The sequence below is a fragment of the Eumetopias jubatus genome, unplaced genomic scaffold (assembly GCF_037043125.1).
Source record: "Eumetopias jubatus isolate StellerSeaLion01/CBP00866 unplaced genomic scaffold, mEumJub1_p1.0 scaffold_17, whole genome shotgun sequence".
NCBI lineage: Eukaryota > Metazoa > Chordata > Mammalia > Carnivora > Otariidae > Eumetopias > Eumetopias jubatus.
Window position 1 is genome coordinate 1,326,439 of NW_028274823.1, and position 17,258 is coordinate 1,343,696.

Consider the following 17,258-nt stretch of genomic DNA (forward strand, 5'->3'; position numbering starts at 1 on the left):
AGCCCAGGGGCCCTGTGTGCTGACCCCATGTGCTGACTCCTTCCTGACCCAGTGCTCTCTCCTCTAAGTGTCCCCTTCAAAGGCCAACGCTACACATGCAGGTTCTAGACAGAACGGCCCCAGGCAGCGGGGGCTGAGAGCGGCTGCCTACTGCGAGCTGCCCACAGGCTGCCTAGCAGGGCTGTGGAAGGGCTACGGAGTGACCCCCAGCTAAAGGAAAACAGGGCTGGGGCTTCCTCCCTAGGTCTCTGGACTTGGTCCCTAAAGCCTTTGCTTTCTGCTGCGGGCACTGGGGCCTCCACCAGGTCTACCCAGTGCCCAGCCCTTGGCCTGGCCTGCCCAGGGCACCAGCAGAGTCACCAAGGGCTGGCAAGCCTGGACAGAAGGGCAGGGTGGTGGCATGAAGGGGGACAGGAGACTGTCTAGCACCCTCACTGGGCTGAGCTGAGTGACCATGAGCTGGTGGGAGGGGTGCTCCAGGCAGGGGGCTAACCTCTGTGTCTCCTTCCCCCGGGGTGCTGATCTTCAGGGGTCCTCCGGGATCTGCCCCTGCTCCCTGCTGGCATCATGCACACCACCAGCCCCGACCCTCCTCCTGCAGGCCCCAGGCCGGTGTCCCCCCTCCTAGCCCCTTCCCCCACAGGACAGCCCGCTGAGCGTTCCCCAGCACAGTCCCTCAGTCTCGCCAGCTATAGGGCTTGCTCACGCCTTTGTCATTCTGTCTTTTCTCAGTGCCACTCAGGGTTTGCATGAGCCCTGCCTCATGGGTTATGAGGATGATTGTCCCAACTCACGAGGAAGCTGGTCACCCGCCTGGCTGGGAGCAGAACCGGCCGGGACTCCGCTGGAGGGGCTAGGGAGCAGTAAAAAGGGTGGACTGGGGCCAGGTTGCTGGAATCCTGCCCTGTGACCTTGGGGAGGCCGCCTACCTCCCCCCTGCCTCAGCGTCCTCATCTGTAAAGTGGGAATAACCGCAGCACCACCACATGGCCTCAAAGTGGAGAGTACAAAGTCTAATACTTGGAGTACTTAGCATAGCACTGGCCTCCAGTAAGGCCTCTGGAAGACTTAGTTGTCACCAACACCATCACCACGGTCCCCTCCGTCACCACCATCACCTCAGCTGCCGGAACCCAGATGCAGATGTTGAAACACATGGGGGAACATTCTGGAGGCGCAGCATGAAGAGTGAGCTGAGTTCTGCGGGTGTCTCCTGGGGGTGTCCTGACGGCTGGGTCACCCCCGTTGCTGAGTCTTCTCGGCAATGACCAGCGCATGACCAGCAATGAGAGGCCCATAGAAATTCAACTTGCCTGAGGCCCCAGGCAGCCTCCTGGGTTTTCATTCTCCTGACACCTCATTAACCTCATTAGACATCTTCTGTGTTGTGGTTCTTGTCAAACCTCACACCAGAAAGCGGGGCTTCTGTTTGCTAAAACATCATGATATTTCACAGCTGAACTAGTTGTAAGTTACCCAACCTGGGGGTGATTTGGAGAAAAACCTCTCAGAGCTCACAGGGGATGTTCTCACAGCCCACCTCGCCGAGGGCTCTGTCATGCCTCCCGCTCTCAGCCCCCAGGCCTCCTGAGCCCCCCCCCCAGGACAGGCGCCCCCCTCGCCCACTTCTAGAGGGTCAGGTGAGCAGGCGGTATCACAGGGAGAGGCCTGTGTTGGTCCTTCGGAGCCAGGTCCAGGGAACAGCACTCCCGGGCACACACCAAGCCTTGCTGTGGTGACCGCAGAAAGCCTCAGGCAAGCCCAGGTGGTTCTGTCCTACCTGCCCACTCCCCTGCCTGGGAGTGCACATGGTCCTCCTGCCCCATATAGCAACACAGGGATGGGGCCCCACCGGGAGGGTAGGATGGGGCGTGGCACCATTTCTTCCCACCCAGGAATGCTGGGAGGTAGGGGCTCTGCTTCCCATGAGCCTCTGGCTCCTCAAGTACATGGTAGCTGTTTTCAGCCCCATAACATGCCTTTCTGTGCACTGGGAAATATGCAGCCCCAAGCCCGTGAGAACCTCCTGGCATCCTGCCCCATGGGGATGGTGCAAACGGCCAGCCTCTGTCCAGACACCCAAGAGGGCAGACACCAGGAGCCCCAGTGGCCGGCACACCCCACGACCTGCCCCAACCCAGTCCAGCAGCACTGCCAGCCCCCCGACATGGCCACGACCTCCATTCAACCCGGCGCGGGGGCCCCACCCTGCCCCCACCCTGCCCCCCTGCCCTGCAGGAGCCCAGGTCTGGTCCTGCTCCTCTCAACAGGCAAGGTGTCCCCCCGCCCGATGACCACCTGGGGTACCTGAACGCACCTCTGCCCATAAGGCCTGGGGCCACGTCCTGGCCACACTGCCACACTGCGGGTTGCTTCTGAGACATGGGTGGGGAGGCAGGAGTGTTCGTCCTGGGCTAGATGGTGGCCGGTGTGGGGGATTCCGAAGGGCACCAGCTCCTGGCGGCACGGGTGGCCAGTGGGAAGAGAAGGGGTCGCAGCCACGGGCCGGGCCTGACCCTCCTTTCAGGCCTGGGTCTCTGAGGAATCCAAGGTGCCTGGTCAAGGTGGGCGGAGACGCCCCAGACATCAGCCTGTGGGGTGGCCCTGTCCTGGCCCTGGGCGCAGGGCATCTGCCCTCCTGGGTGGGTGTGGGCCTCCGGAGAGCCCAGAACCAGGTCGTGGCTAACACGAGGCGCCACCTGCAGGAAAACTTGGGTCATGGCACCAAGGCCTGCAGGGTACTCGGTGCCGGGCCAGGGCTCTGCTCCCAGAGCAGGTCCTGGGTGGGGACACCTGGCCGTGGCCCCACAGCCCACACCATCCCACCTCCTAGCATAGTCTCTGCCCCCACCCCGGCTTCCTGGCTCCTCCTCCAGGTCCTCCTCCCTCCCCCTTCCCAGGGCTGCTGGGCAGAGAAGGAGGTCCTAGGACAGACAGTCCAGGCCACTGGGCACAGAGGGGCTCACTCAGAAACCAAGGAAGGAGGACATGACCACGCGGCAGAGGGGAGCATGAGGGGGTCAGTCAGGGGCCAGGGAGGGCACCCCCACCCCAGACACTCCAAATCTACAAGGTAACCAACCACAAGGCCCAATCAGGAGCAGGGCCAAGCTAGGATGGGCCTCTACAACTGACCCCCCAGCTAGCCTGAGCACCTGCAAAGTAGTAGGAGTCTGGGTTATTCATCCCCGGGCAAGCTTGCGGTAAGTAAGGGACACCACATCATGGCAGAATGTTATTCCAACAGCCGATTCTTAGGAGAAGAGATAAAGAAACCACTGGCTAAGCTAAGGGAGGGGAAGAATGGGGGTGGGGAGTGTCCCCGGGAAGGCGGCCGCTGCCCCACGCTCCCTCCCCTCCAGGCCAGTCTACCCGCCTCCCCTGCATCGGGCAGGGGCCAAGCTCTGGAGGTGGTGTGGGGTCCCCGGGTGAGAGATCAGGTGGTGCCCGTCCTCACAAGGGCAGCGGGAATAGCACGCCAGGGTCTGGTGGGGGGGGGGTCACCGGACCCCAATGTAGGCCTGGTCTAACTGCCTCCCTCCCACCCAGAGGCCAGGGAGCTGAGGTCAAATCAAGGACATTTTCAAGGTTAAGGCCTGGAATTTATTTAACACTCAGTCAGACGGTCCTGCAGAGAGTAAGTCGGGCAGGGTCTGACTGGCCTGGGTGAGGGTGGGCTGCGAAGGGCGGCCGGGGGCAGAGGTGTGTCAGCAGGAAGCGTGAGGCCAAGGGAGAAGAGCAGTGCCGGGTGCAGGGAGGGGACTCACAGACTTCTGACCCCTCCCAACTGAAACGCGTGAGTCAGTGGACACGAGGGTCCCATGGGTGACCAGGGCGGCAGGGGTGGGGGAGACAGGGGCTGACACCGAAACATGTTGTCAGCCGGATCTGCAGAGACGTGGGCACGGGGGTGAAAACCGCGTGGCTTGTTTACCGTATCCTCTCCTTTAGTCCAGCTTAAACCCTGTACAGCCTCTGAAGGAGCCACGCAGCCGAGGCCGTGAACAACCGCCCAGGGGTGGCGTCGGACCCGCCCCCTCCCCCCCAGACGCTTGGAAGGGGGCACCTGGCAGGCTCACAAGCTGCTAAACCAACTTCTCGGGTCTGAAGATTCTCGGTCAGCACAAGTGATACTCGCTCCTTAGCATCTGTCATCTCTCCTCCTACTACTTCACGTTAAACAGTGTATCCCAAGGCCGAGATGCAGGTGCGTGGAGTGGCAGGTGTCCAGCGAGAGCGGTCAACTGGCGGCTTCTCATCCAGGTCGGTCCCAGCCTCAGTTTCCTCTCTTCGCCCTGTAGCTTTCTAGCCTTCTGGGAGAAAGGGAGGGGGTAAAAGTTATCCAGGCCGGCAGGGCCCGCAGCAAAAGCATGCCTCCGGTGCAGACACACGGACCCATGCAGGGGCGGGCAGCACTCTGTCCCCCCCGGCCGGAGCCCGCCGTCCTCGAGGGGCCTACTCACCGCGGGATGCTCTGCAGTGGGGCCGGCTGAGCGCGCCCTCTGGCCCGTGGAGGACGGCGGCCTCTTAGGTCGGCCCAGGGACCACCCCTCTCGGAGCCCCACCAGGGCCCCGCCTGTGACCTCTGCCTACAGCTGTCTGAGAGAACGCCAGGTGATGGACGGATGAAGGCTCTCCTGCTCACGTCCCTGCCCACGGTCACACCTGAGACTCACACCCGCCCTGGGAGGGCAGGGCCACAATTGCCACCCTCCCACCACAGACACAGCACCAGGACCAGGGGTCCCTAATAGAGTTCCTCGCCAGTCTGCTGGGCCCGGGAAGTGGGACAGAGCGGCCAGCATCAAGGAGCAGGCTCTTTCCTGCCTCTGCCCCGAGAGAGGTTGGCCAGTGGGAACTTGGCAGTGCTGGGCCCACCCCATCCCCAAGAAGGGCCCGTCCTTTGTGCTCCCCCCTGTTCCTCAGTTCTACCTCCCTGGGGCATGACCTGGACCCCGCCTCCAGCCCAGGCACCTGAGTCCCCTCATACAGCCCCATCACAACAAGGGGCGAAATGAACGTCCAGCTTTATGTCGCTCGGACTCGGTAAATAGTACATCTGACCGTCGCACAACGTCCAGACCTGCCCGGTCTGAATTCCGCGTGAAACTGTTCACCCCCCAACTCTACTAACAGCCTGCTGTGGGCCAGAGCCGCAGTCGACTAGCACATGCTGTGTGTATTCTTCCAGTAAAGTCAGCACGAGAGGACACGGTCGCTTCGGAAATCACATTTACAGCGCCGTCCCAGGGACGATGCGCCCCGCGGAGGGCACACCTGTGTTGCTCATGGGTGGACTGTACTTGCTGCCAATCCAGCAAGTGTCCACCGGTGACATCTTTCCCGTAGAAACCTGTGTTCTTCGTGGGTTAAGAACTGCTCCTTCGAAAGTCTTCCTTTGTCTTCGACATACTTGTCACGGATTCCTCAATGTCCTCTCCGCTTGGTCAGACGCTCAGCCTCCTCTGTCTGCCCAGGAGACACCCTGCAGGCTCCTGGCTGCACTCCAGCCTGGCGGCCTGCACAGCGGGCTGTCTGGGGGCGCCCGGGCACTCTCTTGGGTCAGCGTCCCTTTTTCCAGAACATTTACTCCTCTTTCCTGCTCTGCTGTCTTGTTTTGGAGAAATGCGTTCTGTGGTCGCTTCCCAAGAAAAGCTGCGTGGAAAGTGCCTGAGACCCCACCCGTGAAGGCACCCCATCCCCCGTCCTCTGCAGGCACCTGGCACCTGGCCTGATGGTCAGAGCACAGCACTCCCCCCCGATGGCAGACCACTCTGCCCCTTGGTGAGGAGTCCACTCCGTTCCTCTCTCCTGCCCTTCCCGTGTGCCCTATTCCCTCCCAGCAATCTCAGGTTTCAGTTTCAAATTAGACTTTTCAGAAGACGAAGAGGCTTTATTCCTGTAGAGCTGTCTTCATCCCCCACCAGCTGGGACATTTGTCACAATCCAGGAGTGACACGGACCCACTGTCATCACCCAGGGTCCGTAGTGCCCACCAGGGCTCACTCTTGTGTTGTGCATTGTACCGGTTTAGACAGACGGACAGTGACAGGTGTCCATCACTGTGTGGTCACAGTGGTTCTGCTGCCTGAGCATCCTCCCTGCTCCGCCTGTCCTCCCTCCTGGCAACCGCTGATCCTCCCCCGTCTGTAGAGTTCTGCCTTTTCCAAACTGTCATACAGTTGTCACCTCAGACCGGCTCTCTCACTTAGTAATATGCATTTGAGGTTCCCTCGGGTCTTTTCATGGCGTGAGAGCTCATTCCTTTTTGGACCCAATGATATTCCATGGGATCCATAAACAGTTTGCTTATCCACTCACCTACTGAAGGACATCTCAATTGCTCCTGGGTTTGCTAACTATGAGTGAAGCTGCTATGAACATTCATGAGCAGGTTTTTGCGTGGACCTAAGTTTTCAACTCTTTCAGGTAAATGCCAAGGAGCACAATTGCTGAATCTCAAGGTAAGAGTACATTCAATTTTGTAATAAATCACCAAACTGTCTTCCGAAGTGCCTGCACTATTCTGCACCCGCCAGCAGTGAACGTGAGTTCTTGCTGCTCCATATCCTCACCAGCATCCGGTGTGGTCAGTGGCTAGGATTATAGCCACTCTAATACATGTGAGTAGTATCTCTGTTTTAATTTGCAATTCCCTCCTGACATGCAATATTGAGCATCTTTTCCTATGCTTAACATCTCTATATCTTTTTTGGTGAGGTGTCTGTTCAGATCCATGGTTCATGTTTTAACTGGGTTGTTTGTTTTCTTTGTATATTTTGGATAGCAGTCCTTTATCAGATGTGTGTTTTGCAGATATTTTCTCCAAGTCTCTAGCTTGTCTTATTCTTTTCACAGCATCTTTCACAGAGAAAAAATTTTAAATTTTAATGAAGTCAGGTTATCAATTTTTTCTGTCATACCTTTGGTGTTATATCTAAAACTCCCTGCCAACCCAAGGTCAGCTACACTTTCTCCTATTTTATTTCCTAGAAGTTTTGCAGTTTCACGTTTCACATTTAGGTCTGTGATGCATCTTGAGTTAACTTCTGTGAAGGTGTGAGGTCTGGCTCTAGATTCTTTATTTTGCAAGTGTTCCAGCACCATCTCTTGAAGAGACCACCTTTGCTCCGCTGTGTCGCCGTTGATCCTTCATCAAGCATCCATTGACTGTACTTACGTGGGTCCATTTCTCCGATCCGTTGACCCGTTTGTCTACTTTTTCACCAACACCACACCGTCTTGACTACCGTAGATTTACAGGGAGTCTCTAGGTCGGGTAACGCCAGTCCCCCAACCTTGTTCTTCGCCTTCAGTGTTTGTGGCGATTCTGGGCCTGTGTCTCCTCTCCATCTAAACGTTAGCATCGGGTTGTCGATACCCACAACATAACTTGCTGGGATTTTGATTGGGATTGTGTTGAATCTCTAGTCTTCCCATCCATGAACATGGGATTCCTCTCATCCATTTAGTTCTTCTTTGATTTCACTCATCAGAGTTTTGTTTTTCTCATATGGATCCTGTACATATTTTGTTAGATTTGTACCCAGCACCATTTTTTTGGTGCTAATGTAAATGATATGCTCTTAAATTCAAATCCCACTTATCTGCTGATATATTGGTAAGCAATTGGCTTTTATATATTAACCTTGGATCCTATAACCTTGCCATGACCACTTTTTAGTTGTAGGAGTTTTTTTGTCAATTCTTTTGGATTTTCTTTTTTTTAAAAAAAAGATTTTATTTATTTATTTCACAGAGAGAGACAGCGAGAGAGGGAACACAAGCAGGGGGAGTGGGAGAGGGAGAAGCAGGCCTCCCGCGTAGCAGGGAGCCCGATGCGGGGCTCGATCCCAGGGCCCCGGATCATGACCTGAGCCGAAGGCAGATGCTAACAACTGAGCCACCCAGGCGCCCCTCTTTTGGATTTTCTACATAGACAATTATGTCAACTGAAAACAAAGACAGTTTTAGCTCCAGCTTCTTAACCTGTATATCTTTTCCCTTTCTTGTCTTGTTGCAAAAGCTAGGACTTCCAGTATGATGCTGGAGAGGAATGTTCAGAAGGGTTGTCCCTGCCTTGTTCCTGATCTTCAGGAGAAAGGGTGGTTTCTAGTTTCTCACCATGAAGTATGATGTTCACTGTAGCTCTTGTACATGTTCTTTATCAAGTTGAGGAAGTTCCACTCTATTCTTAGTTTGCTAAAAGCTGTTATCACAAATAGGTGTTGGATTCTGTCAAATGTTTTTTCTGCATCCACTGACATGATCATGTTATTTTTCCTCTTTAGCATTATATAAATTGATCTTCAAATGCTGAATCACCCTTGCACACCTGGGATAGATTCCACTTGGTCATGGTGTATAATTCTTTTTATATATTAAGTTTGATTTGCTAATATTTTATTGAAGATTTTTGCATCGATTTTCAGGAGAGATATTGGTCTGTTGTTTTCCTCCCATGTAACACCTTTGTTCTGATTTAGAGTAATGTTGGCCTCATAGAATGAATTACGATTTTTTCCCTCTGCCTATGTTTTCTGGAAGAGATTATAGAGAGTGGGTATAATTTCTTCCTTAAATGTTTGATAGAATTCACCAGTGAACCCAGTGGAAAAGTATTATTGATTCAATTTCTTTAATTGATATCAATCTATTCCGATCATCTATTCCTTCTTGTATGAGCTTTGGCAGATGGTGTCTTTCAGGGAACTGGTCCATCTCATGTTAGGTTTGTGAGCGCAGAGTTATTCCTAACACCAAACAGACTTTTCACTCCCCTGCAATGTGAAGCTTGAGACACAGATGTTTAGAAGTCGTGGTAGGGTTTGGGGTGTTTAAGGAGGTGGTTACAGCTGTAGACAACAGATTTGGGAAGAATAAAGCTCACCTGAAGGCAGGTACAGTTCTCTGGGCTGGGAAGGAAAAGATCCTGAGAAGAGGGGAGAATCGGATGGGGGGGTCCCCACGACATGGCCCAGGCCCTCCACTTGCACTCCCACCCTCCCCGTCCTGCCCGAGGTCCACGGAGAGAGGTGACAATGAGCCCTCCGACGGGCAGTGCTGAGCTGCTGCATCGGGGTGAGACTTGCAGACCAGAGCCCAGGCGGCAGGGGAGAGCAAGCATGTTCTCCTGCACCGTGAGCAGCAAGGGCACAGAAACATCAGGGTCAGCCGACACAGACTCTCTGAGCTCGGTCATTCTAGGGAGGACCGCGGGTTCCCTCCACCAGCTGGGTGGGTAACTATGGGTCCTTCAGGGTGGAAAGCTGCCTTCCTTGACCCCGGCATCACTCTCATGACCCTGGTCATTTCTGCACAAGCAGCAGGTGCGTACCAGGACCTGCGAACGGACGGACGCATGTGAAAAGGCCAGCCTCCCTGCCACACAGACACCGGAGGGTCAGCCCGCGCCCGGCTGTGGCCAGGCCCTCTCACGGCCCCACCAGGCTCTGCTGGGCACAAAGCGTGGGTGAGGACCCCACAGACACGTCCCTATCTGTCCCCCCGATCAAATGGTGGTATAACACATCTGTGGGCTCACGTGCCACGAAAACACTTTCCTGTCCTCTAACCATGATCCTGGGCATGCCCTCACCGTGAGGCCCGGTAAACGCTCCCCATCATGGGAGAGAACATGCGCGTGGCAAGTTCCCTTTGATTTTCCCCAGAACACTTTATTTTTACACACAGCCGACAAATACTTACAATCTCCAAATCCTGCACAGCCTGCCTGATTTCCTCGAGTGGCTCCATCCCCTGAAACCCTTTTCTGTGTTTGTGTACTTTCTGAATGTGCTGTTTTAGGTTTTCTTCTAGATGCCCTGCTCGGAAGGCACTGAGGAAACAAAGGGTAAAGGAAAGGATTTTACACATTGAGTCGAGTCTCAGAAACTCCTCTTCCAACAGGGGAGAGAGAATTTTCCTTTTTCCTCCAGGCCACACTAGAGTCCCGTGGCTCAGGGGCTGTCACGACATGGTGACAACGCAGTGATGGTGGGGCCATGAGAGGCCACGAGAGGCCACCGGCTCTCCCTCCAGGCAGCAGCTCAGACAGGCCCAGATGGTTAGAAGATGTGAGAACACACTATGTTTTAAACTTCAAATCCAGGTAAGAAATGACACATTGAGGACAATGCACAGAAAGCCACATGATGGGGAAGGTCTTTTTTTTTTTCAGGAAGCCAGCCCTGTGGCCCCACTTTCTTTTTAATTTTTATATTGTTATGTTAATCACCATACATTACATCATTAGTTTTTGATGTAGTGTTCCATGATTCATTGTTTGTGCCTAACACCCAGTGCTCCACGCAGAACGTGCCCTCTTTAATACCCATCACCAGGCTAACCCATCCCCCCACCCCCTCCCCTCTAGAACCCTCAGTTTGTTTTTCAGAGTCCATCATCTCTCATGGTGCGTCTCCCCCTCCGACTTACTCCCCTTCATTTTTCCCCTCCTGCTATCTTTTTTTTTTAACATATATTGCATGATTTGTTTCAGAAGTACAGATCTGTGATTCAACAGTCTTGCACAATTCACAGCACTCACCATAGCACATACACTCCCCAATGTCTATCACCCAGCCACCCCATCCCTCCCACCCCCCACCACTCCAGCAACACTCAGTTTGTTTCCTGAGATTAAGAATTCCTCATATCAGTGAGGTCATATGATACATGTCTTTCTCTGATTGACTTATTTCACTCAGCATAACACCCTCCAGTTCCATCCACGTCATTGCAAAAGGCAAGATCGCATTCCTTTTGATGGCTGCATAATATTCCATTGTGTATATATACCACCTCTTCTCTATCCATTCATCTGTCGATGGACATCTTGGCTCTTTCCACAGTTTGGCTATTGTGGACATTGCTGCTATAAACATTGGGGTGCACGTACCCCTTCGGATGCCTACATTTGTATCTTTGGGGTAAATACCCAATACTGCAATTGCTGGATCGTATGGTAGCTCTATTTTCAACTGTTTGAGGAACCTCCATACTGTTTTCCAGAGTGGCTGCACCAGCTTGCATTCCCACCAACAGTGTAGGAGGGTTCCCCTTTATCCACATCCCCGCCAACATCTGTCGTTCCCTGACTTGTTAATTTTAGCCATTCTGATGGGTGTGAGGTGGTATCTCACTGAGGTTTTGATTTGGATTTCCCTGATGCCGAGCGATGTGGAGCACTTTTTCATGTGTCTGTTGGCCATTTGGATGTCTTCTTTGGAAAAATGTCTGTTCATGTCTTCTGCCCATTTCTTGATTGGATTATTTGTTCTTTGGGTGTTGAGTTTGATAAGTTCTTTATAGATTTTGGATACTAGCCCTTTATCTGATATGTCATTTGCAAATATTTTCTCCCATTCTGTCGGTTGTCTTCTGATTTTGTGGACTGTTTCTTTTCCTGTGCAAAAGCTTTTTATCTTGATGAAATCCCAATAGTTCATTGTTGCCCTTGCTTCCCTTGCCTTTGGCGATGTTTCTAGGAAGAATTGCTGTGGCTGAGGTCGAAGAGGTTGCTGCCTGTGTTCTCCTTTAGGATTTGGATGGACTCCTGTCTCACATTTAGGTCTTTCAACCATTTGGAGTCTATTTTTGTGTAAGGAAATGGTCCAGTTTCATTCTTCTGCATGGGGCTGTCCAATTTTCCTAACACCATTTGTTGAAGAGACTGTCTTTTTTCCATTGCACATTCTTTCCTGCTTTGTCAAAGATGAGTTGACCATAGAGTTGAGGGTCCATTTCTGGGCTCTTGATTCTGTTCCATTGATCTATGTGTCTGTCTTTGTGCCAGTACCATACTGTCTTGATGATGACAGCTTTGTAATAGAGCTGGAAGTCCAGAATTGTGATGCCGCCAGCTTTGGTTTTCTTTTTCAATATTCCTCTGGCTATTCGGGGTCTCTTCTGGTTCCATACAAATTTTAGGATTATTTGTTCCATTTCTTTGAAAAAAGTGGATGGTATTTTGATGGGGATTGCATTGAATGTGTAGATTGCTCTAGGTAGCATTGATATCTTCATAGTGTTTGTTCTTCCAATCCATGAGCATGGAACGTTTTTCCATTTCTTTGTGTCTTCCTCAATTTCTTTCATGAGGATTTTATAGTTTTCTGAGTACAGATCCCTTGCCTCTCTGGTTAAATTTATTCCTAGGTATCTTATGGTTTTGGGTGCAATTGTAAATGGGATCGACTCCTTGATTTGTCTCTCTTCTGTCTTGTGCTTGGTGTATAGGAATGGCACTGATTTCTGTGCATTGATTTTATATCCTGCTACTTGACTGAATTTCTGTATGAGTTCTAGCAGTTTTGGGGTGGAGTCTTTTGGGTTTTTCACAGACAGTATCATATCGTCTGCAAAGAGTGAGAGTTTGACTTCCTCCTTGCTGATTTGGATGCATTTGATTTCTTTTTGTTGTCTGATTGCTGTGGCTAGGACTTCTAATACTATGTTGAATAGCAGTGGTGACAGTGGACATCCCTACCGCATTCCTGACCTTAGGGGAAAAGCTCTCAGCTTTTGCCCATTGAGAATGATATTCGCTGTAGGTTTTTCATAGATGGCTTTTATGATATTGAGGTATGTACCCTCTATCCGTATACTCTGAAGAATTTTGATCAAGAAAGGATGCTGTACACTATCCTTCTGGGTATTTACCCCAAAGATACAAATGTAGGGATCCGAAGGGGTACGTGCACCCCAATGTTTATAGCAGCAATGTCCACAATAGTTAAACTGTGGAAAGAGCCAAGATGTCCATCGACAGATGAATGGATAAAGAAGAGGTGGTATATATACACAATGGAATATTATGCGGCCATCAAAAAGAATGAGATCTTGCCATTTGCAACGACGTGGATGGAACTGGAGGGTGTTATGCTGAGTGAAATAACTTAATCAGAGAAAGACATGTATCATATGACCTCACTGATATGAGGAATTCTTAATGTCAGGAAACAAACTGAGTGTTGCTGGAGAGTGGTGGGGGGTGGGAGGGATGGGGTGGCTGGGTGTTAGACATTGGGGAGGGTATGTGCTACGGTGAGCACTGTGAATTGTGCAAGACTGTTGAATCACAGATCTGTACTTCTGAAACAAATAATGCAATATGTGTTAAGAAAAAATAAAAAGAGGAAGATAGCAGGAGGGGAAGAATGAAGGGGAGTAAGTCGGAGGGGGAGACGAACCATGAGAGATGATGGACTCTGAAAAACAAACTGAGGGTTCTAGAGGGGAGGGGGTGGGGGGATGGGTTAGCCTGGTGATGGGTATTAAAGAGGGCACGTTCTGCGTGGAGCACTGGGTGTTATGCACAAAGAATGAATCATGGAACACTACATCAAGAACTAATGATGTAATGTATGGTGATTAACATAACAATAAAAACTTAAAAGAAAAAGAAAGGATGCTGTACTTTGTCAAATGCTTTTTTGCGTCTATTGAGAGGATCATATGATTCTTGTTCTTTCTTTTCTTAATGTATTGTATCACGTTGATTGATTTGCAGAAGTTGAACCAACCTTGCAGCCCAGGGATAAATCCCACTTGGTCATGGTGAATAATCCTTTTAATGTACTGTTGGATCCTATTGGCTAGTATTTTGGTGAGAATTTTTGCATCCATGTTCATCAAGGATATTGGTCTATAATTCTCCTTTTTGATGGGGTCTTTGTCTGGTTTTGGGATCAAGGTAATGGTGGCCTCATGAAATGAGTTTGGAAGTTTTCCTTCCATTTCTATTTTTTGGAACAGTTTCAGGAGAATAGGTATTAATTCTTCTTTAAATGTCTGATAGAATTCCCCTGGGAAGCCATCTGGCCCTGGGCTTTTGTTTGTTGGGAGATTTTTGATGACTGCTTCAATTTCCTTAGTGGTTATAGGTCTGTTCAGGTTTTCTATTTCTTCCTGGTTCAATTTTGATAGTTGATACATCTCTGGGAATGCACCCATTTCTTCCTGTTTATCTAATTTGCTGGCATAGAGTTGCTCATAATATGTTCTTATCATTGTTTGTATTTCTTTGGTGTTGGTTGTGATCTCTCCTCTTTCATTCATGATTTTGTTGATTTGGGTCATTTCTCTTTTCTTTTGGATAAGTCTGGCCAGGGGTTTATCAATCTTGTTAATTCTTTCAAAGAACCAGCTCCTAGTTTCGTTGATCTGTTCTACGGTTCTTTTGGTTTCTATTTCATTGATTTCTGCTCTGATCTTTATTATTTCTCTTCTCCTGCTGGGTTTAGGCTTTATTTGCTGTTTTTTCTCTGGCTCCTTTAGGTGTAGGGTTAGATTGTGTATTTGAGACCTTTCTTGTTTCTTGAGAAAGGCTTGTATTGCTATATACTTTCCTCTCAGGACTGCCTTTACTGTATCCCAAAGATTTTGAACAGTTGTGTTTTCATTTTCATTGGTTTCCATGAATTTTTTAAATTCTCCTTTAATTTCCTGGTTGACCCATTCGTTCTTTAGTAGGATGCTCTTTAGCCTCCATGTATTTGAGTTCTTTCTTACTTTCTTCTTGTGATTGAGTTCTAGGTTCAAAGCATTGTGGTCTGAAAATATGCAGGGAATAATCCCAAACTTTTGGTACCGGTTGAGACCTGATTTGTGACCTAGGATGTGATCAATTCTGGAGAATGTTCCATGGGCACTAGAGAAGAATGTGTATTCCGTTGCTTTGGGATGGAATGTTCTGAATATGTCTGTGAAGTCCATTTGGTCCAGTATGTCATTTAAAGTCTTTATTTCCTTGTTGATCTTTAGCTTAGATCATCTGTCCATTTCAGTCAGGGGGGTGTTATAAAGTCCCCCACTATTATTGTATTGTTGTCAGTGTGTTTCTTTGCTTTTGTTATTAATTGCCTTATATAATTGGCTGCTCCCATGTTAGGGGCATAGATATCTACAATTATTAGATCTTCTTGTTGGATAGACCCTTTAAGTAGGATATAGTGTCCTTCCTCATCTCTTATTACAGTCTTTGTTTTAAAATCTAATTTGTCTGATAGAAGGATTGCCACCCCAGCTTTCTTTTGGTGTCCATTAGCATGGTAAATGGTTTTCCACCCCCTCACTTTCAATCTGGGGGTGTCTTTGGGTCTAAAATGAGTCTCTTGTAGACAGCATATGGATGGGTCTTGTTTTTTAATCCAATCTGTTAGCCTGTGTCTTTTGATTGGGGCATTGAGCCCATTTACATTCAGGGTAACTATTGAAAAACATGAATTTAGTGCCATTGTATTGCCTCTAAGGTGACTGTGACTGTATATTGTCTGTGTTCCTTTCTGATCTATGCTGCTTTTAGGCTCTCTCTTTGCTTAGAGGACCCCTTTCAATATTTCTTGGAGGGCTGGTTTCGTGTTTGCAAATTCCTTTAGTTTTTGTTTGTCCTGGAAGCTTTTTATCTCTCCTTTTTTTTTTCAATGACAGCCTAGCTGGATATAGTATTCTTGGCTGCATATTTTTCTCGTTTAGTGCTCTGAAGATATCATGCCAGTCCTTTCTGGCCTGCCAGGTCTCTGTGGATAGGTCTGTTGCCAATCTAATGTTTCTACCATTGTAGGTTACATATCTCTTCTCCCGAGCTGCTTTCAGGATTTTCTCTTTGTCTCTGAGAGTCGTAAGTTTTACTATTAGATGTCGGGGTGTTGACCTATTTTTACTGATTTTGAGAGGGGTTCTCTGTGCCTCCTGGATTTTGATGCCTGTTTCCTTCCCCACATTAGGGAAGTTCTCTGCTATTATTTCCTCCAATATACCTTCTGCCCCTGTCTCTCTTTCTTCTTCTTCTGGGATCCCAATTATTCTAATGTTGTTTCATCTTATCGTATCGCTTATCTCTCGAATTCTGCCCTCGTGATCCAGTAGTTGTTTATCTCTCTTTTTCTCAGCCCCTTTATTTTCCATCATTTGGTCTTCTATATCGCTGATGCTCTCTTCTGCCTCATTTATCCTAGCAGTTAGTGCCCCCATTTTTGATTGCACCTCATTAATAGCCTTTTTGATTTCAGCTTGGTTAGATTTTAGTTCTTTTATTTCTCCAGAAAGGGTTTCTCTAATAACTTCCAAGCTTTTTTCAAGCCCAGCTAGTATCTTTAAAGTCATGATTCTGAACTCTAGGTCTGACATCATACTAATGTCTGTATTGAGTAGATCCCTGGCTGACGGTACTACCTCTTGTTCTTTTTGCTGAGGTGATTTTTTTCATCTTGTCATTTTGTCCAGAGGAGAATAGATGAATGAGAGAACAGAATGCTAACAGGTTAACAACGTCCCCAGCAAATATACTCTATACAAATCAGAAAAGACCTGAAACCAGGGGAAAAGAAGGGGAAAGAAAGAAATGAAAAAGAGAAAAAAAAGAAAAAGAGAAAAACAAACAAAAACAGAACAAAACAAAAAAAAACAGAATATGATCAAATATGATCAGGCTAGTGTATAGATCAATGCCACACACTAGATTTTGGGCGTATTTTGGTGTGTTAGAAGAAAGTGCCTCCTAAAATTTTAAAGGAAGAAAGACATATATGTACAAAATAAGGGTTGATACGATGAAGGGATGGAAGATGACTGTAAAGATAAAAATTATTAAGGATTTTATGAAGGAATTGATAAGATAAGAAGTTGTTTGAAAAAAGAAAGAAGATTTAAAAAAATAGAAAGGAAAAAAAAGGGAGAGAATGTGATCAGGCAGGAGACTAGAACAAAACCATACACTAGTGATTTAGGGTATATTTTGATCTGTTAGAAGAAACTGTATCTCAAAATTTTAAAGAGAGAACAACTTTTATATATATGCCAAAAATAAGGGTAACTACTATGAAGGGATAAAATATGACTCTAAAAATGAAAATTAAAAAATATTTTTTTAAAAAAGGATTGATAAGATGTTGGTTGAAAAAGGGAAGAAGAAAATTTAAAAAAAAACAGTTAAAAAAATTAACTTTGAAAAACTAAAGAATCATGGTAAAAAAGCGATGAATTCTATGTGCAGTATTCCCCTAGCGCTGGAGTTCTCCCGTTCTCCTTGATCGGTAAACTTGGTCTTGGCTTGCTGGCTGTTCGTGCTGATCTTCTGGGGGAGGGGCCTGTTGCCGTGGTTCCCAAATGTCTTTGCTGGAGGTGGAATTGCCCCGCCCTTGTTGGTCCGGGCTAAGCAAGCTGCTCAGGTTTGCTCTCAGGAGCTTTTTTTTTTTTTTTTTAATTTTATTTATTTAATTGACAGAGAGAGAGAGAGAGAGAGAGAGAGAGAGAGA

General features: G+C 48.7%; 1 protein-coding gene across 1 annotated transcript in view; it reads right to left on the bottom strand.

Annotated features, from left to right (window-relative positions):
- Positions 1–4,166: 4,166 nt before the first annotated feature.
- Positions 4,167–17,258, bottom strand: part of LRRC27 (leucine rich repeat containing 27) — a 41,851-nt gene continuing 28,759 nt past the window's right edge. Inside the window, 2 exon segments of the mRNA XM_088020107.1 lie at positions 4,167–4,310; positions 9,709–9,844. Coding sequence (XP_087876233.1) covers positions 4,167–4,310; positions 9,709–9,844 — 280 coding nt within the window.